The 20,140-nt window shown below is 39.8% G+C and overlaps 1 protein-coding gene across 1 annotated transcript in view; it reads left to right on the top strand.

Annotated features, from left to right (window-relative positions):
- lrrc75a (leucine rich repeat containing 75A) overlaps window positions 1-15,235 on the top strand; it is a 74,723-nt gene extending 59,488 nt beyond the window's left edge. The window contains exons 4-5 of the mRNA XM_085479137.1: window positions 11,025-11,298; window positions 11,864-15,235. Of these exons, the coding sequence (XP_085335263.1) occupies window positions 11,025-11,298; window positions 11,864-12,472 (883 nt within the window). The 3' untranslated portion in view covers window positions 12,473-15,235. The remainder of the gene's footprint in view (window positions 1-11,024; window positions 11,299-11,863) is intronic.
- The last annotated feature ends 4,905 nt before the right edge of the window (window positions 15,236-20,140 follow it).

Below are 20,140 nucleotides of genomic sequence, written 5' to 3' on the forward strand. Positions count from 1 at the left end.
TAATAAAATAATCCTGTTTAACCTCAGACACACAGCTAGGTGCGGCTCTGGGTCAGTCGCCATCAAGAGCTCAAACTGTCCCACTAACATCCTGACATATGTATGAAAGTAGTTGTGATACAGCTTCAACTCCTGGATCAAACCATCAAATTCTCATTAGATACGGATGCATTTGTTATGGTCTTGGCCTAAAATTGAACAATAGTGGAGGAAGATTCGTGGTTATATTGTTAATGTCATAAAAATGCTATTTCAGCTGTGCTTCTCAAATCTGCTTTTCTAAAATTTGAGCCGCTGGACAACGACTGCTATTATAGTTGGACAGCAAATCATCCTGAGGAACAAGATACAAGACTGAGTGAATCAGGTAAAGTAACAGCTTAATAAAGGCCTTAATATCCACACTAATGTAATGACCAGGTGGAGTTACCCCTAAACCCTTTTGTCTCATTTTCCTTTAATTGTAAGAAGTAGGTAATTGCAAATTTGGATTATTAAAAAACTTTAGTGCATGTATGCTGGATTGCTTTGGGTATGAAAAAAAATGCTTTAAAAATGTATCTTTTGAATCTGAACGTCCATTTGTTAATCAGAATAGCACTGAAATATTAATGCCAGCTATAACGTACAGTCGGGAGATAATGAAGTTTCAGAATTAATCTCAGCACTTCAAAAGCACTTGGATTTATTTCCTTTCTCCGCTTTAATCCTAATCTTTTTCCCCCCCGACTCGCCCTATGAATCATTCTCTTTGCCCTCTGTGGTTCTGAAATTGTACAGCACGGTCACCCAGAGACTGATCTGCCTTTTACAATGTCTGCTAGCAGCACACGGAAAAGAAAAGAGGAAACAATGAAGCACCCATTTCTAAAAATATAGGAGATGAGCACACAACCAATGGCAATGCAGCAAGAGCAGGAGATCCAGGAGAAAAGGTGATTCAGGCTCATTTTAATGATGTGCTCTCAAAAGGCTCAGAAGAAACAGTGAATTTGTGCGGCCAGATGGCGTCATGAACCAAAACGCTTACATCCCGGCACCTTCTTGTTGCTTCAGAAAAGAAAAGCGCCAAAGGGTCTGTCCACTCTCGTCTGCAAAGCACATACTGGTGGAAACATGATCAGCCCAGTCAGATAAAGCATTGTGGTGACGCCAGGAAATTCAAATGTAACCTTTGCTGTTTGTGTCTGTGAAGTAAAGCCGACAGCTGAACAGTGACATAAAGCCTCAGCAGTCACACTATAAAGGCATTGGCATGGCTGAATATGCATACTTAAGTACACTGGAATCCGATAAAGCGGGACTAAGGCTTTGCTTTTTTTCCTCTGCAGCCCTGTCCTCCTGCACGATACAACACTGTCATCTGTTGTGACTCATATTTATTCGCAGTGGACCAATGACCTCTTGTAGCCGTGTGAATAATGGTATTACCCACTGAGCCCCACCACTGCTCGGCACAGATAAAGACACTTTGTACAGAGCTGCTTTCAGTTGATCTCAGTGTATTTTCTAGATGCATCACTGAATGGAAACTATCTGCTGCAGTCACTGTTTGTTCTGGACATTATTAGGCTAAAAAAAATATCTCTGATCTTTGATTATATCAAACTTTTTTTTTTCCTATAAGAGTGAAAATTGATTAGAGCTCAGAGTATCTGGCACTTAAAGATGCAGTAATCAGCAGTTGGCCATGAGAGGCCACAAAAACATACATGTATGTATTTGCAGTTGTTGGTGCCCTTTAGTTGCTTGTTGTTTAGTTGCTATGTGGAAAAATTGGCTGTCAAGCCTATTGCCCATTCTGCTGACCTATCCTCTGGAGACAAAGGGCAATTTTCTAACGCATACAGGACCTGTGACCAATAGGTGTCGATAGGCAATTAATCCTATTTAGTTTATAATTGGCTAATTTTCAAAGCTACTTTTCCTCAGATCACACTGTAGCTAGAGGCTATCCTTGGAGACAGTGGGTGGGAAGCAGGGAACACCCTGGACTGGTTGCCAGTCTGTTTCCCAAACTTCTCAATTAGATGTCCTATTGGACTGGATCATAATTATTTATTTAGCATAAGTAAATAGTGAATTTATTTTATTATATCTAAAACATAATTAAGAACTGAGGCTTTAAATTGATTCACCAGAGTGCAGACTTCATCATTAGACTCCAAAACACACTGGAATAAATGTGGAAATTAGCAAATGTGCTTCAGTAAATTACAGTGAATTTATAGTTGAGTAAATATAAATCGTGTGGTTTTGCTGCTCACAAAACAAATTTAAAATTTAAAAAAGCTGCTGCTTTTGAAAAATTGAATAGGTATGGTTTTGTGATTTTTGTAGACAGAACAGCTGTTTAACTGAAAACATTTTTAGTTTCAACATGCTGATTACGTCCAGATTCACATATGAAAGAAAATGAAGCAGAAAATTCCAAATAGTTTCTGATTATGCTGCAAGTCAGCTTTCAAAGTAATTTTCAAACTGCAAATACCCCATAAAGTGCCTTATTACAGTCTAAAGCTACATGTTTCATGGTGTCAGGGCCTTCGAATGGAATAAATGTCAGGACCACGTTGATAAGTCGAAGCAACAGAGATGTTGGGGTGGATGGATGGGTCAACAGCACCGACCAAACACTTGTGAAAAATATCGGTTCAGTTTTTCCAGCTACTAGTTGCTGTGTTAATTCATAAATGGTCCATAGAATACTTAAAAAAAAGACACTTCACTTCATAAAAATATAAATGTAAATATAACATTGAATATCGGTGAAAGAATCCAAGGAAGCTGAGAGCTTTACATGAGTCACCGGGTGTTTGTGATTCAGCTACTTGAACACATACACCAGGGAGATACGCGTGTGCGTCACCTGAATAAGATGGAAAAACAGACATCACACTGTTTCATGAGAAATTGATGATCGGCCACAATATTAACACCAGTGACATGTGAATAACACCCATCATCATGCTGAAACGCAGCGATCTGCTGGAAAACTGAAGGCTTTGATTTGACACCTAGCGCCCACCTAAACATCACTGCAAAGCAAAACTCCCATGGGTCCTGCGGCAGCTCAGAGCTGTTTTGGCAGACCTGCACAGCATCAGGTGGTTTTAGTGTTTTGTCTAATAATACATACTTCCCCAGCTCACTTCTCTCTGGCTGAAATCATCCTAATCAAATGCTGTAGTGATTACTTGGAAAGTGGCTCTGCATAAATGCGGCTCCTGATGGAGAATGATTGGATACAACTAGAGATCTAGGCATCTGGAGAGGAGTCAGTAACGACTCTTGAAATGTCTCACACGAACATATCACAAAAGTTCTCTCTGCTCGATTGTGAGGTAACAGCAGAACTCAGAACTTCTATGCCTCATTCCACAGGAGCCAACGAAGAGGGTTTGTGATCGTCACCTTCTCTGTCACAGCACAGAGCACACACACCAGCTGACGGGGTGATAAATGATCTGTGATGCGGACAGACACACAGGCAGGCAGGTAGAGCAGAAAAAAAAGGTCAGGATTTGAATCTGTATTAAGAACATTGTCTAATATAGTATACATCCCAGCCTCCCCTGCTGGGTTTATATACATTTCCTGTCTGAAGAGGATGCCACAGCTTTACCTAGTTTCACCTTGTGAATCTTTTTTGGGAAAGAAGCGGGTGGTTTCAGATCTTTCAGCGGAAGTGATCATGCAGAGAAGATTGTGTGTGTGTGTGATGTGGGTTTACGGAGATATATATGTAGCTGGACAGATCGTATCGAGAGATGCAGTCAGAATGAGACAGACACGAAGAGGATGGTGCAGGGATGGAGGTGAAACGCAGCCCCACAGTGACGTACTGAAGATGCGCCGGGACAAAACTGGCACTTTCTGAGATGCGATATGAAATTCAGGCAATGATGAGGCCCCTGTTTTGGGGTTTTTTTCCATACAGACCACACATCAGGGGAAAAGTGAAGGAGTAACATACAGTGTTATAATTAGTCCGATGACCTGTGTAACCTCTATCAGCATGGGAACGTTGGGAACTCCAAATATGATCATGGATAATAGATTAGATTATAACATATTATAATATTCACATTCAGTTAGGCCATACCGGGTCACATCCAGCTCATACTCAAGAATGACAGTGTGTTCAAGGCAAATAGCACCCCACAGAGCTATAAGAAGAATTAAAGGTACTGTAAATGAAAATAGTTTAAAGCTTTTAAAATTAACTAAAACTATCAACATAATGTGAAGAAACAACTGACATGAAGTTGTCATTTATATCAGAAACATCTATGTGATGCGCTGCAGAGATATTAACTACATTTTAAAACATGTCTGGACTGTAATTTCTTTGTAATACTGGTTTGCACCACAAGAAGGTGTAGTGAGTCAGTGTCGTGACCAGGCTGCCCTGAGTCTAAGAAAAGGAGGAAAAGGCTGGTGTCTGCAATAGGAGTGATGGACGGGGGGGCTTAATGATGCACTTCAGTAATGTGACTGTACTCTTGACTCTGACCTGCAGTCCATGTACCATACCACCAGCTAATCTAACATGCATGTGTTTGGACACACCACAGGAAGGTTAAATACAAAGCTTCTTGCTGCTAGGCAACAGTGTTAGCCATTGAACCACCGCAGTGTCAGACTTCATGTTATTGTTTCATATTATGATTGTGAGTGAAATTTAAACTTAGCTTAATAGTGTAGGGGTTTGCACATTTGCCCAACAAGGGAAGGATCACTGGTGCAAAAAAATAGACAAAAAGCTTAGAAGTTGCATCAGGAAGGGTGACTGTTAAAAAAGTAAAAACTGTCAAATTAAGACGTGGTGCTTCCAGCTGTGGTGACCCCTTTTGAGTAAAGGAGCAGCTGAAAGAACCTTTTGGCTAACTGTGTTTACAGTAAGGATATTTAAAGGATCATATTGTAAGTTCAAGCCAAATAATTCTATTACTGACAGTAATCTTTTATTGTTATCTCAATGTGACTGACATACTATGACAAGGGCCATAAAAGTGTTATTAACTACTACTTATTTTACTTTTATTCAGATTTTGTACACTCTTTTTGAAAGAAAAGAAAAAGAAAAGAAACACAATGAGATTTCCAAAGCAGACTGTAGGTGTGTTTTCCTAGTCCAAGTTTGGCTCTTTTTACTTTCTGTGCACTTCTTTGCTCTCTTTTTCCGCACTCCCAACCAGTCATGTGGGTGGCTGATCCAGGCTCTGCTGGTGGAGTCTTCTTGTGAACAAGGAGTTCTTCTTTCCCACACTCACCAGCTCTCTGTTCATAGAGGAACATGACCTTGTTGGTGTTTTATCAACAAGCACCTTGAGATTAAATGATTTAAATTACATTTGTTAATACAGGTCTTTGTAATGTGCTCCACTGGTGTTCTGATAAACAAAACAACAGTAGCTGTGACCCTCTAATATAATACTTCCAAAGCAGTACTGTCAAAAGTCTACATTTCTGGTCTATATGCCTCAAATGACCTACCCTACCATCTTCCTGTTTGTTTTTCATCTGGGGGAGAGGGGATCTCAGCTTGATCGGGGGGGGGGGGGGTGTCTTTTTCTCTAAAGCGTGGGATTCTGATCTGAAGCCAAATGTATCATGAGCTCTCTCAGCATCTTATCTGTTTTGGGTACACTGCAAGGCTTGCCTGTTCTATTTATTATTTTAAACCGGGGAGGGCGGCAAACCATGGGAAAGTAGTCCAGAAACATTTGTCCAAGCTGATGACACATCAGACGGAGGGCTATGATTGAAGATAGCCCTCAGGCTGATAAGTGTATAAATGTTTTCTACAATTGTGTGTGTTTGTCTGTTTCCTGTTCAGGGCAGAAAAACATTCCGCACAGACAGAGCTGGGCTGGGGCGGAGCAGTGAGCATGGGAGGAGATTATGAGCTCTATCAATTAGATCAACGGTTTCAAACCACGTGTAATGGAGAGCTGAGGGCATTGCTGCACCAGCTGTGTTAACTAATTAGCACACTTTCACTTAGAAAGGAGGAAATGAGCTGCTGCGTTGAGCTGGGTTTCCGCACAAACCTCTTGGGCCAATGTGGGAGGAAGTCTGATACCCAGATTGTGAGGGGTGGCCACAATAGCCTGGCGGTGTTTTTTCCCACCCTATTTGCATTATTTCTAAGTTTGTTTCCTGTAAGGAATTATAAAGTACATATGTAAGTAGCTAGAGGTGGACTATTTTTCTCTCACTGTCAACAAACGGTGTGAGAAAATACAATAATTTGTACTTGCGTGCGCCATTATACAGGCTACTGCAATCCTAGGCCTTTCCATTAACCGCTTTCCAAAGACAGTTATTTTGTGTGTTTGTTTTTTAAATGGCCAAGCTTCCAGTTATATTAACTGCTGTACAAACCACATTTGGTCATATGCATTACCATTTTTTTTTCCCATCAGAAAGACCACCACCATACTCAAGTGATTTACTTGACTCTTATTTTGACCAATTAAAAGTCATTGCTAGCCAGTTACAACAATCCATCCAGTCTGAAGGACCCTTTGAGAGCTGGTTCCTGCACACTTATGCAGAGACCGAAATTACATGGAGAAACACTGAAGAAGCAGCCTGGCAGAGACTGGGTGCTGAAGCTGGCCGGTGATGAGATGCAGGTGGTCAGGCTGAAGGGCGGAAACACTAGCCCTCCACCCAAGAGCGGAGAAACCTCTGCTCAGTTCATCCTAGACCCAGAGTGTTACGGAGTCCGAAACACCATGAAACCAGTGCTGGACTATGACATGGACCTGCATTTGCCGTTGGAGCTGCAGCTGATGGAGCACTGCATAAAAATATGAAACTTTGACAGTTTTAAGGCCGGTTTCAGTTTTGATCCTGGTTTAGCAGTAAAAGATTCTGATATTTGAAATTCGTCAGACAGCAGCCTCAGAGGTCATGTGTCATCAGATCAAAAAAATTGATCCTTAGGGAACACCTCAGGGATCTATTTCGGTCCAACTCTCCACCCATGCCAGCAGTCGGTATCAGTATAATGAGCGGTTTCTGTGCAAGTGGAAATCTGAGTGAAACTTTGCACCTCACTGTGATGTCGCCAACATTATTGAATCTTTAATATCACTAATTCACATTTGATTGGTGATTATATAACTTATTAAGACTGCCATTTTCTAAAACTGCTCCTGTAGGTTTTAGCAAAGGTTACTCACACAAATACCAGCATCAATGTTAGGGACTATTTGCAGCAGTGGATTAATACGCATACCAGAATATGGTGGCTTGATTTAAACAGACTCCAGTGGCTGGGCTTCTGTGTCAGGATTTAGCTGCTGCTAAAACAACCTTTTTCTACATTTAGTTTGCTACATCGCTAAAGTGTTGTACAATCCTACAATTTTCTTAGTAACTGAGGAAAGAAATTGCACTGACATGCTAAGATCCCTTAAGATGTCAGGCTGCATACTTCTTCGGGGAATTCATCAAATCCCATCCCAGAAAGGCATATCCATTACAAATAGAGATAAAGGATGTGAAAGGGGCAGAAACCAGACGAGAGCTATCCAGGCTGTTAACATGCCGTCTGTCACATTGAGGCCAGAGGCTGAAATTGCAGCTGCACACTGTCGATTGGAGAACACAGCGTGCTGCAAGTCTGTTTGCATTTTCATTGGAATTTGTCCAAAAGTCTGTAAAGTTGTAATTTAATGGATGCTTGATGAAAGGATTTTACGGGCAGCTCTGCTCACATGACATACTGGTCTCACCGCAACACATATCCAGTGTTCAGTCATGTCGGTGTATGTGAACTATCAGTGATCTGCTTGTTTTGCTGCATAGCCGCTTCCACATCGCTCACTTGAATGCGGTGCTGCTTCTTGCTGCTGCTTTCAGCATGTCACTCACGCCAGCATCCACCTGAAGGATCTGATTGATTCTAGTTCCCTTTACAAGGATCTTACTGTCTTTGCTCTACATTCCTTGTGAGGTGAGAATATTCCAAGTGACAAACCCTGTAGACCTGTGCAAGGCTGGAGAAGTGATAGTATAAATTTTTAACAAAAAAAAAAGCCCCAAATTCTCAAGTTCTGGCTTGTTAAACTTAAATATAAGCTGCTTTAGACATTCAGCATCTTTAGAACAGGATTTTTTAGTTTTAACTGTATGAATCAGGGCTGAAAATATTTTCAGTCCCCTAATACAAATATCCAAGAAGGTCAGGACTAAAACGTAGGCTGTATAATGTAAATTTAAAAAGAAACGTGACTTGCAGTTCACTCAAACGGTTTCGACTGAATGTACAAAGACATGAGGAAACAAAACCTCACTGTAGTTTTGGTGGGATTAATTGGACATAATGAGACAAGGGGAAGCGAAACTAGAAACACTGACAAGAGAAACGGACCTTCAAAATAAAACAGGAAACACAGACAAAACTCTAAACACGCAAACTTAACACAGACTGGGGAGACAGAACATATGAACTTGAAATGTGGAACAGGAGAGCACAGAGGACACAAAATACTAGGGATAATCGCAAACAACTCAAAATAAACAAAACCACAGAATATTAATAAATTTAAACATAAACACGGAGTCAGACTCCGGGCCATGACAGATAGACAAAAACTCTCACAGTCACTGGAACATCTCTTGGACAGCTAAACAGAAATACACCTCACATCCAGAGTTTGAAAAACCAGAGTTTCAGGGACATGGAGGCAGAAGGTGGATATTCAAGAGAAGCAAACAAAACTAAACGGGAGAAGCACAAACCCATCAAGAGGCACTTAAATACACTATACTAACACTGTACAAAAGCAAGGATGTCAAACTCATTTTACTTCATGGGCCGCATACTTTGGCCATAAGTGGGCTGGATAAGTGAAACTCCCCTTTCTGTTAGTGAAAAGAAGTCTAACTACACATTTAATAGCTGTGATTTAGACTCTTAGAGCTTAAAGTGTAAGAAATAAATGTGTAAAATGAAGATATGAATGCCCTGTAATTGTAAATTGGAAAATGTATAGTATTTCTTCTTCTTTTTTTCCATTTTTTTACTTGAACCCACAGAGTAAAAAAACCAGGAATGTCATTTATTGTTTATCTATTACTTTTTTACAGTCTTTATTGTGATGTAAAACTTATGAGTAAATTGTTAAAAGTCTGTACATTTTCCAAACTTGCTCAGTGGGTCAGATTGGAGTCTTTGGTGGGACACCCCTGACATAAAGGGACAACATGGAAAATCATGGCATAGCATACTGATGCTAATTAAAAGAGCTGTTTCTTGCTATATGTGTATGGCCTTCATTGGCCTCGGGTTGTATATGTGACAGATATGACCTTTTTAGAGCAAGACCCCCAGAAAAAAACCCCAGCGATAGGATGCTGGTTCTGCTGACCCCACCATCACTGTGACAAAGACGGATGAACACATCACTCCAATACCAGAGACAGACAGCAGGTTCCCCTCCCCCACACAAATCAAACTAAAAATACATTCTGGCGACAGAAGACTTTCTGGAATGTATGGGATAGTGAGGAAAACATTTTTGGAGGTCTAAATTTGACCCACTGCTTTGCTTTAGGCTGCTCTGCTTTTGATGCCTCTCATGTCCCTCTGGTATGTGAGTAGATAAGCATACTCAGCTGTTGATGATAACAATTATATCTCACAGCTACTTGTTTCTCAGAAAACTTTGTGCTGCTCAGAGCTGAAGGTCTCATGTTCCATCGATGTAAACGCTCGTGGCACAAAGTTTTGGCAGTGGCACCACCATAGTGGCTGGTAGAAGCAGATTTACCTCCAGTGGGTTAATCCTCAATTAAATATCCTCCTTTGTGTGTGTCCCAGAACGTCACAACAATGTGTGTGTTATTTGCAAGCAATAATTGGTGCTGGCTGACAGCTTGTTTTCACTTGCAAGATGGCAAAATGAAACTTCTGATTAGTATTCTTCTTCCTTTTCACCCGACCCCAGATGAATTCTTTGTGCTCCGTTCATTATGTAATTCTCGACCAGGCAACCCGCTGGGTTTATTTTTAGCTGCATCCGTGCAGTTGGAGAGTATAAAGGTTTGGGTGATTTGATGCTCAATTGCAATTTTTTTAATTCAGCGCACTTCAGTTTCTTAAGCCTTAAATCCCTTCAGTGTGTCTGTCTCTCTGCTTGTGTGCCCCCAGATATCCCTTTAACCCCAGCCTGCTCTTTTTGTAGTTTCCATTAGCTTCCAATGTACTTGACCTTATGCAGTGTGGCCATATTGTTTTCTAGTTTTGAAGCTTATTTCAGACGTCTGAGACAGACAAGTGTGAGTTGGATGGTGGTTGGCAGAGATCTTTGGATGGTTGGATCTCATTAAGTAGCCGTGATACGACTTATCATGACTGAATATTAAATACAGTTTTCTCTGCCAGGGACTGCACAAGGACTTATTAGTGTCACTGATAGTTCTGGCCTTATGTTACTTTACATTTAAATCCAATGAGTTCCACACAGTGAGCTGGACAGACTTTAAATCAGGCAGAAAGAGTTTATAAGTGGAAAAAGTGGAATCTCAGTCAGTACTTGCACAGCCACAGACGATGTGAGTCACTGAGTTTGGAAATGAGGAAAGAAAGATTTATCCACTTTTGCCTTTTTTTTATTCACACGTTGCCATTCTGTTGTTGTAAAAATTGTGAAGCTGCAGCACTTCTATGACTAATGGAGTCGGCTGATATAATGCTACACAATAACAATTATTTGTGGATAAATGGTCAGAAAGTGAATTATTTACAGAGTAAGAGTACTCAGACACGACCCCTATTTAGAGACACTGGACGTGCTGTGTGAAATTTACCTCAAAATGCAATTATTTGTAAATGTTTCAGTGTAAACATTCTAAATGTTTTCTGTGCCCTATTGTGAATAAAATATGGACTCATGAGATTTGCAAATCATTAATTAATCATTTCATTGTTTACATTTTGCAAAGCATCCAACGTTTTTGGAGTTCATAACTGACACAGAGCATCATTTTCTGTCTGTCTCCAGTCTGAAGGCAGTGCTGTCAGCCCCTCCATCCAGCGGGGCATTGGATCTTTCCGGCATCCCTCTGACAGCTCGGGACATGGAGCGTCTGTGTGCGCACCTGCAGCGCTACGCGTCTACTCTGATCAGCCTGGAGCTGGGCTTCACTGAGCTCACAGACGAGGCTTTCCTCCTGCTGCTCCCCACACTGGCCTCTCTCCCACACCTGGAGACTCTGGCACTGAACGGAAACAGGCTGACCAGAGCGATTCTGAAGGAGCTGACAGATGCCCTGAAGGTCAGAAAGTCAGATATCAATGTTTTCATACAGTGCTTTTACTATTTTATATACTCAGATCCCTCAGATGTTAGGAGTGTCTGAAGCTGCTTACTATATACTTCTATTTGACAAAGGAAACTCCAGAAAAGTGGAAACTGTTGCTTAAACCAAAATAAATTTAGTTTTGAGCCTTTGATAGCGCTACAATATAAAATTCAAGTCACTAATAATCCTTTTTGCAAAGTATTTTTCACTAGTGTTCAGTGCTGAAATCAGTCTTCCAGTAGTTCCTGAATGATTCCAGGTTTCCACCTTAACAACTAAGGCTTTTTATCACTTAGCCAGAGCAGCTTGGTTTTTCTTTCTTCAAAACATGGGTAAATAATATCTGAGAGAAAGTGACAAATCAAAAAATATTTTCTGTGATCTAATCTGATGTTAGTTTTTATTTGTTTCTTTCTTTGAAATTTATACTAACAGACTGACCAATTTGAGGATTTTAGCTTGATTTGTTGCATTTATATTGAAAATACCTATTGAACATAGTGCTTATACTGCAACATGGGAATATTGTTTTCCTCAGGATCCGGGCAGTTTTCCAAGCGTGACATGGATTGACCTGGGCAACAATGTGGATATTTTCTCCCTGCCGCAGCCCTTCCTGGTCAGCCTGAGGAAGCGCTGTCCCAAGCAAGGCAACCTGCCCACCATCCAGGAGTTTGGAGAGAGCCAGGCCAGCGACCCCCCTGAAAGGCTACGGGGTCTTGGGGAAGAGGAGGAAACAGACGACACCAACCGGACTGAGAGCATGGGCGAGCTCCGTTCGGAAGTAGAGGAAGAGCTGGATGGAGAGATGGAGATAGAGGAGATGATGGAAGAGCTGCTGGACTTTGACAGGGAGGTACAAGGGAAGGAGGATGAGGAGGAGAGCATGTGGACAGTAGGGGAGCACAGGAAAGGAGGGGCGAGGAGGAGAAAGAGGGGAGGGGATGAGGAGGAGGAGGAGGAGAAGAAGGAGAGGGTGGTGCAGAGGAGAGAGGAGCGCCCAAGGAGGAGGACAAGGGCAGTGATGGCAGAGTACGAGGATGACACACAGAGCTGTTCGAGCCAGTCGCAACACTCATCTGGGGCAGTGGAGCCAATGAGAGTCGAGGAAGACGAGTTTACCGACCAATCAGAACACTTTACCTGATCGGTCCCCACTACTCGGTTTATGTTTTACTTCCTGTGTCTACTTCTACATGGAAGGGGGCGAGAGAATTCTGTGGCTAAAAATGCTGCAGTGCTGCATAAATGTGCCACTCGATGTCCCTCCCCTGATCTGATTTGTGACCAATCACAGCTTCAGACGATGACGAAGTGGCTGCTGAACTGAAACTCAAGCCAATCCCCAGCAGGAAGTGTGTTTTACCTTAGCTGTCTGTTGTTTAAAGTACTAATAGACCACAGATGCTATTGCATAGTATAGACTGATAAATTATATCGGACGAGGCTTTCATGTATAGAATGTTAATCTATATTCAGGTCCTTCCTCCTTGTAATCCCAGTAATACCTACATGTGCCTGTAACACGTCCCATTCCTGGTTAAAAGAAAAAGTAATCAGGGCCTTTATAAGGAAATGTTTTTGCCAAAAACTACAAGTGGAACTGTGTAAAAGGCCCACGTGGGTCAAAGGCCAGCCTGATGGATCGGAAGATCTCCTTTGTAGAATCCAGTTGCTGCTTAAGAAATGTGATGTGAAATTTGATGAAGGTGAAATTAGTAAGCTAAAAAACCACCCTGATAATAGCTAGAGCAATGAGTGACTCTGGAAGAAGAAGCTCCTGTTTCCAAGGCTATGCAAGGGAGAATGGGTAACGATGAGCCAGCTTTTACTTGAGTCAACCTTTAGCTAAGAGGAGTAATAACTTCAGGAAATTATATCTCGCCTGAAAACTTATCCGACGTAGCTAACTCAACTAAACAACAAGATATTTCATCTCAAAATGTGGGAAGTTGAGCTTAAAACAGATGATGATCCATCTGAGAAAATAGTAACAAACCATTCTTCTAACCCTACGTGTAATTATTTAGAATTAGATCTCAACTCCCGGTTATTAAATAGACATTACAGCTTTTTTTGTCTATAGTGCTAAAAGATGAAGATACTCCACTGTCCCTCTTAAGGAAAAGCTTAAATTGGATGAAAGCTTTGTTGCTTTGAGGGTATTTTCATTGTTTTTCATTTTCACTGTCATGACAAAAAGTTTTGGAGGTGGCACAACAAATTTATTAAGTTTTTGAAACATATTAAATCTTTATAATGGTTCTTCACTGTATCAAAGAAACATGAAAAATAAACTAAATAAAAAATGAAGCAAATGAAAACAAACCCAGATCTGTTGGCCTCAACTGTACAATATCAACTTTTGCATTAAAAGTTAACAACATTTAACATAAAACACCAATATAGTCAAAAATATAGTAAAAAAACAAACAAACAACAACTCTGTTTAAGATAAAATATTCCTGTGCCCCATACAGATAGTTATAAAATCACTGGTTTAATTAACACATATCTACACCAGTCAAACTCTAAACACAGCATAACCGATATAATGATCAAAACTCTACTAAACTGAGGATTTGATCCATTACCTGCATCTTTATGATTGTTATTTCAGAAGTAATAGCTAAATGCATAACTCTTGGTATGCAGGATGAAGTAGAGTAAACTTAATCTAATGTAAGAAAACCTCAAAACTATAATAAATTAGGTTAAATTAACTACTGGCTCATCTTATCCCTTTGTCCCCTGCAGTGGATAGAAGTGTTAACCTCATTGCCATGCGTCCCAAAGCCAAGTGCTGAAATATTTAGTAGCCTTTTTCCTCATAATCCAGGTCATGCTTCACACTGCGGCGCTGTACACTAGAGTGCATCACACGCTTACAGTGCTGTGTTTGTATATAGGTCGCTGCTATGCTGTACGCTGGGTTACAACACAATATCCTTATACAGTATGTAGCTCTCACCTGGCTTGTGCATTCTCTCCATGTGTCACTTATAATCCCTGCAAAGCTTTAATAAACTGTATTTTTAGATGTACAGTACATATATATATGTACTGTACTGTACATATATATATATATATATAAACTAATCATTTTTATCTGACAGATTTTTTAGATTGTAGATTAGCTACTTCACAAGTACTATCACTGAATTCAAGAATTTGTATATTTTAAGGGGTTTGCAGTAGCAGTATTCATGTTTGTGAATAACTCTTGAAGGAAGAGCTGACCCAGTTTAATGACTGTCTGATCACTGAAGACAGAGTCTGTCCAGGTAAGGAATATTACACTGGAGCAAAGTAAATGTCACCTTAAAACAGTCAAAATTGCAAACTTTTTTTTTTCTCTCAGACCGTGGCCCTAGGTGCTAATACGCTCACCTTTGGAGCTGTTTATGTGTGTATCATAGCAAATGAAGGCTTTTTGTGATGTACTGCTTTGCAACATCATCATAAATTAGCATAAACACAGCTGGATGCATTACAGAGCTATCTTGAATCACTAGCTAACAGCAGGGGTCTGCATAATAACAGAAACCCTGCCAAAGATATAGAACTGGCTGCGCTAGTCACAAAAAAAAACTCTATTGTAATTCTTTTTTTTAATTATTATTTGTAGAGTTGTTCAATTGAAAGGCTTTGAGAAGTGAGAGAGGCTAACACTGATGTTGTTATGAGACTGTGCTGAAGCTCTGATGAACAGAAAGCATGTGGACAGTAAAGCATGAAAGGAAAGGGCCTGATCCCAGTTTCCAAACTAATAACCTTTGAAGCCTGTCCCTCTAAGGGCGTGAGGCCTTAATGTAGACCTAATTGTTTTTCCCTAGTGTCCCTATTGCCTACATACAAGTTTTAAAGATGAGGTCAGAGTATGCAGACCCTTTCCAAAAACTTAGAATATCATGGAAAAGTTTATTTATTTCCATAATTCCATTCAAAACGTTAAGCTTTCAGGATTATAGATTCAGATCCCGCAACTTAAACCATTTCAAGTACTTAGTTGTTTATTTGTACGTTTATAAATTTGGGCTGATGTCTTCATAGTATTCTAATTTTTTGAAATCATGTTTTCATGGATTTCATGAGCTGGAAGCCCAAATTATGTACAAATAAACAACTAAGTACTTGAAATTGTTTAAGTTGTGGGCCCTGAATCTATAATCTATGAAAGTTTAACGTTTTGAATGGAATTATGGAAATAAATAAACTTTTCCATGATATTCTAAGTTTTTGGAAAGGGATTTACTCATATTTACAGATATTTACAGCTCACGTTTCACACTGCTTTAAACACTCAGTTTTAGATCAATTTTTCTACTCTTGGTTCTGTATGTGTATTAGAGTGGATACCCCTTGTATGGTCATCTCAGGCACAGTTCTGATGTGAGCACAAAGGTCCCACCTTGTTGTTTAGATCTTCTATTGTTATCTCAGAAAAATGAACTGAGTAGCTACACCAAGACCCAGGATGTTATGGCTTAGTCACACTGGTCATTTAGTGATTGTATGAAATCTTTTTGCATTCGGTGACCAGCTGCAAGTTACTTTGATCATCAGCTGGTCTCCCAGAGACTAAGCACACAACATCCTCAACATCTGGGTAAATGCTTTCGATCATAGGGCGACTGCACAGGTTGCCTGATGGGAGGCAACCTGTTTCCAAGTAATCAAAGTCCAATTCAGACTGGTTGCAAATAGACATCTATTTTTTAAATACAGGAAGAGAACACATTACAAGATTACGATCTGAGTCACTCTGGACCAATGAGTGAAACTCATGTGTAATGCATTTTGTTGCAATAAGGGACTTGACTCAGCTGGTTGCCAACTAGTAACCAGATATTACTGTGGTTGAACTGCTGTCCTGCAGCAACTGCATCTCGATCTGTTTCTGAATTTCTGGTTCAAACCTGTGAGGTACTGGCTGAACTCTGAAGCTAATGTGAATTTCTGTTTAAGGTGAAGGTCTGTGTATGTAAACAGCAACAGAATTGACATTTTCACTAATCTATCACCGTTGTTTGCTGTATTATCACAAACAGATTGCATGTAATTGCCAACTTGACCCCATTCAGTCTCAATCTGATAACAGACTGACTCCATTTTATTGCTGTTTTATCGCAGCGCTAAAATAGCTGCAGGTTCAGGTGATTCTAACGTAAGAGTAAATTATACTTTTTCTCATCCAAAATGTTTTAGCAGATTAATTAATACTGATACAGATGAAAAAAAAAAAGCAGTGCCAAATTTCGCCAAATGGATAGCATTTAGAGAATACCCCACTGACACCTGAAACTGTGTCCAACTCAATATGAAGGCTTGATATGACCTGTGCAGCTTCCTTCTGGAAAAAAACAGAATCAAATCAGAACTGAATCAACAGCAGTTTCAACAATAAAAGATTTAGGTGTCTTATTAGAGACAAAAAAGAGGCTAATGTAGTCTTTAGAAGCTCATTCCCTCTGATTCTGCACCCCTAGTATTTCTTATTTTTAAATCTTTAGCCTTCAGACCTAACAGGTGGCGACTCGAGGGGCATCACCTGAGGACACATATGCAAACCTTAGCGGTTGAAAATAGAAGCCAAAAACCGCATTTACCACATTTCCTGGAGTGACCACTGGTTCTAAACATAAATAAATCCCACTGCCCCCCATGTTAAACTTTACCTCAGAATTAACCATGTTTATAGCCTGGTATGGAAACATTTTGGTCTGTACAGATACTCATTTGGATCTGACTAAGGCTTAAAGTTGGTGGCTGCTAAATGTACTATAGTTGATAGCTTCCTGCTAATCATCACTTTACCTAATTCCACTTCCTGAATTGGACCTCTTTACCATGTTTGTGCTGTTAATGTCTTTTCTGGAAGTTATTGAGTTGCTGTGTGGCGCAAAGAGTGACATCCAAGACACGAATGCAGTTTGCCTATTATGTTAGCTACCATTGCTGATAACTTAACTCATAACTAAACCGCCACCCGCTCGTCATTCCTGGCTCTAAAAATGTGGCACAGCTAGAGCCAAAATGCAAATGTTGAGGTTTTAAAATGCAGAGTGTGGAAACCAGTGGGTGAAGTCACCGGTGACCATGTCCATCTTTTATATAGAGGTCTATGGCCTTTATTACTGAAGCCAAATAAAAGCCCCAAGACCTGTACACAGATATAAGTGTATAAAACAAGTGCATCTTCCCTTTAATACTCACCAGGAGCTTTTACTGTAAGACAAGAAACTAATGAAAAGCATTGAAATAAGCAAATTCAGCCATTTAGCAATTTACCTCATACCATAGTGTGTTCAGCAGTAATAACATGATACTTATAGGTAACCAACATGTCATACAAGCTGCTAGCTGCTCCCTTTTACTACATTAATACAACATAGGCTGTAAAAATTCAGTGGTAAATCAGTGGAATCTAATTACAAAGAGAAGCATCCCTTTAATGCATCTTTACAAGGAGCTAGTATTCCATTGTCCCTGTAAAACCACTTTAACCAACAGCGCGTTAATACGAACCCTTTAAACAGAGGCAGATGTAAAGCATGTGACACTGAACTCACACTGTTGAAGTCCGTCCTTGAGAGCCACATTGAACTTATTTTTAGCAATTCTCTGTATAGAGTGTCAAATATTGATTGTTGTACAGTGAGTTCAGTTTGTGGTATGTAAAGCATCCACTGGCTTTGTGTACCACTCGTGGTTTGGACTCCATTCTTGGGGTAAGAGTCTTGCTGAAGCTTGCGAATTTACATTGGCTGAAACATGTCTTTGACTGACTGCAGGAGAGAGATATGTACATCATTTTGTCTGCTTTTATGTTGAGGTCATGGGAAATCAAAGCAAAGGGAAATCAAATTAAGCTGATATGCTCATTTAAGTATTTGAATATATACATATGTAAAGATTCTTCAAACTTGCTTGTCAGAAACTCTCATATTGTTCAGCTTTACTTTCTTCAGCCCTGAGTAAGCAAACTGGTTGAAATTGTGGCCATATGTCTATAGTTCTGTGATTTGTCCTTCCCCTTGCTCTGTACAACTATCTACTCATTGCCACGTGCAGAATGACCTGTCCTTTTGATGCAAACTGTGGTTTTCAGCTTGTGGAGCTATAAATGTTTCCAGTGACAAGACGATGTGAAGTCCATGCGTACGTCTTGTCCAAGGACTCTTGCTGCTTTATTGTGAGTTGTAAAAAGAAACATGGAAATTTGAATTTGAAGGTATGGGTGTCTGTAGCCTTGAATCGTTTATGATTCTTTCCTCAGTATCAGTTTTTCTGTCTATAGCATATACCTCTATGATATTCTCCATGTTCCATTTGTCCCAAAGTTTCTTTGTTTTCATGCCACTTTATCACGGTGATCCTTTTAAAGGAAAACTCATTCATTTCATTCAAATTTAAGATGAAATTGTAAAACCTGATTGTCTGCTGTTTTGCCATGGATCTTATCAATAAATTCTCTGAAGGGAAAAACCCTGCCTTACTCTTACGTTTGTGTTTTCCTCATGTGTTCATGTGTTAGCTACAGCAAATATTTGTAGGACACATCATACATACATCTGACGCTATAATACTATAGCATATTAACATGTGGATAACTGTTATCTGTGCTTCTTAAAGTGATTTATATTATAAACAGTCATCAAATGATGTGCCAGCAGAACAACAGGAAAAACAATGGGCTTGTTATAAACTCTTTCTTGTTATCAAGTCATTAACAGCCAAGTCTTTACTAAATGGTCATGGCTTTTCCCCTGACAGATGAATTTATACTTGAATATTAATAAATTCACAAAATACATGTTCTAATAACTCATTTGATATGCATCTATAATGATCCAAAAACACAGCATGGTGCAGTTGTAAACAAATGTATTCTATCATATGTCTGGGTTAGGGTTAGCAACTGCACTGTGGTGGATTAAAAGGTAATAAATGACACTATAATAAAATCCATTTGTGTCAGCATCCTGAAATTGTTTTAACAAAGCTAGCGTTTTGCTTCCAAGGAGCAAAGGATAGCAAAAGGGAACAGATTTATAACATTTTAAAAGTGGTCTTGAGCAATAGTTCTCCAGGTTTTCTGGTGGTCTTTCAGATTTTTCTTTGGACATTGACTGCTTTTTCACCCATTTTCAGTCCAGTCCTTGAAACTTACCATTCTCAGAGGAATGTGTTTTGTTCTTTAAACCACTTAACACTGACCTGTAAGTCATGCATAAAGAAAGCACCTGTCTCTAGGAATGAACTAGTGCAGTGTCTACACCTTATTTGCTCTAATTTCTTTAGTTGACCCAATGAAAAAAGCCAAAATAATAACTCAGTTTGACAGGCATGAAATAGTATTTTTGCACTAACGTGGAGATTTCCAAAAGACTTGGTGTATCTCGGTGTGTTGTGCAGTGTGACCTTAAAAATATGAGGAAACCTTACAAGTGGAAGACATAAGGAGAAGTGGCAAAACATTGCTGAAGCAGTGTGGGATCATCTTAACATAGACCAGAACAAAAGGCATCCAGCATCCAAAGAAGAGCTTTGAATGTCCTTCAAGAAGCCTGGAGAATTGTTCCTGAAGTCTACTTAAAGGCCGACAAGAAATCGGCCTTAGAGAGTTCAGACTGTGTTGAATCATACCAAACATTGACTTTCAAGCTTGTTATAATTGTACAGACTGATTTTGACTTATATGCTGTATTTTTTTATTTATGTCTGCACATTTCAATCAGTCTTTGTACTCATTTCCCATTTTCTTCACAAAACACAAAGAAACGGGAAGAGGTGGCTCAAGAGCTTTTGCACA

This window comes from Copadichromis virginalis, linkage group LG14 (assembly GCF_057382275.1).
Source record: "Copadichromis virginalis isolate Kocher_CV1m ecotype Utaka linkage group LG14, C_Virginalis_male_GT1.1, whole genome shotgun sequence".
NCBI classification, from domain to species: Eukaryota; Metazoa; Chordata; class Actinopteri; order Cichliformes; family Cichlidae; genus Copadichromis; species Copadichromis virginalis.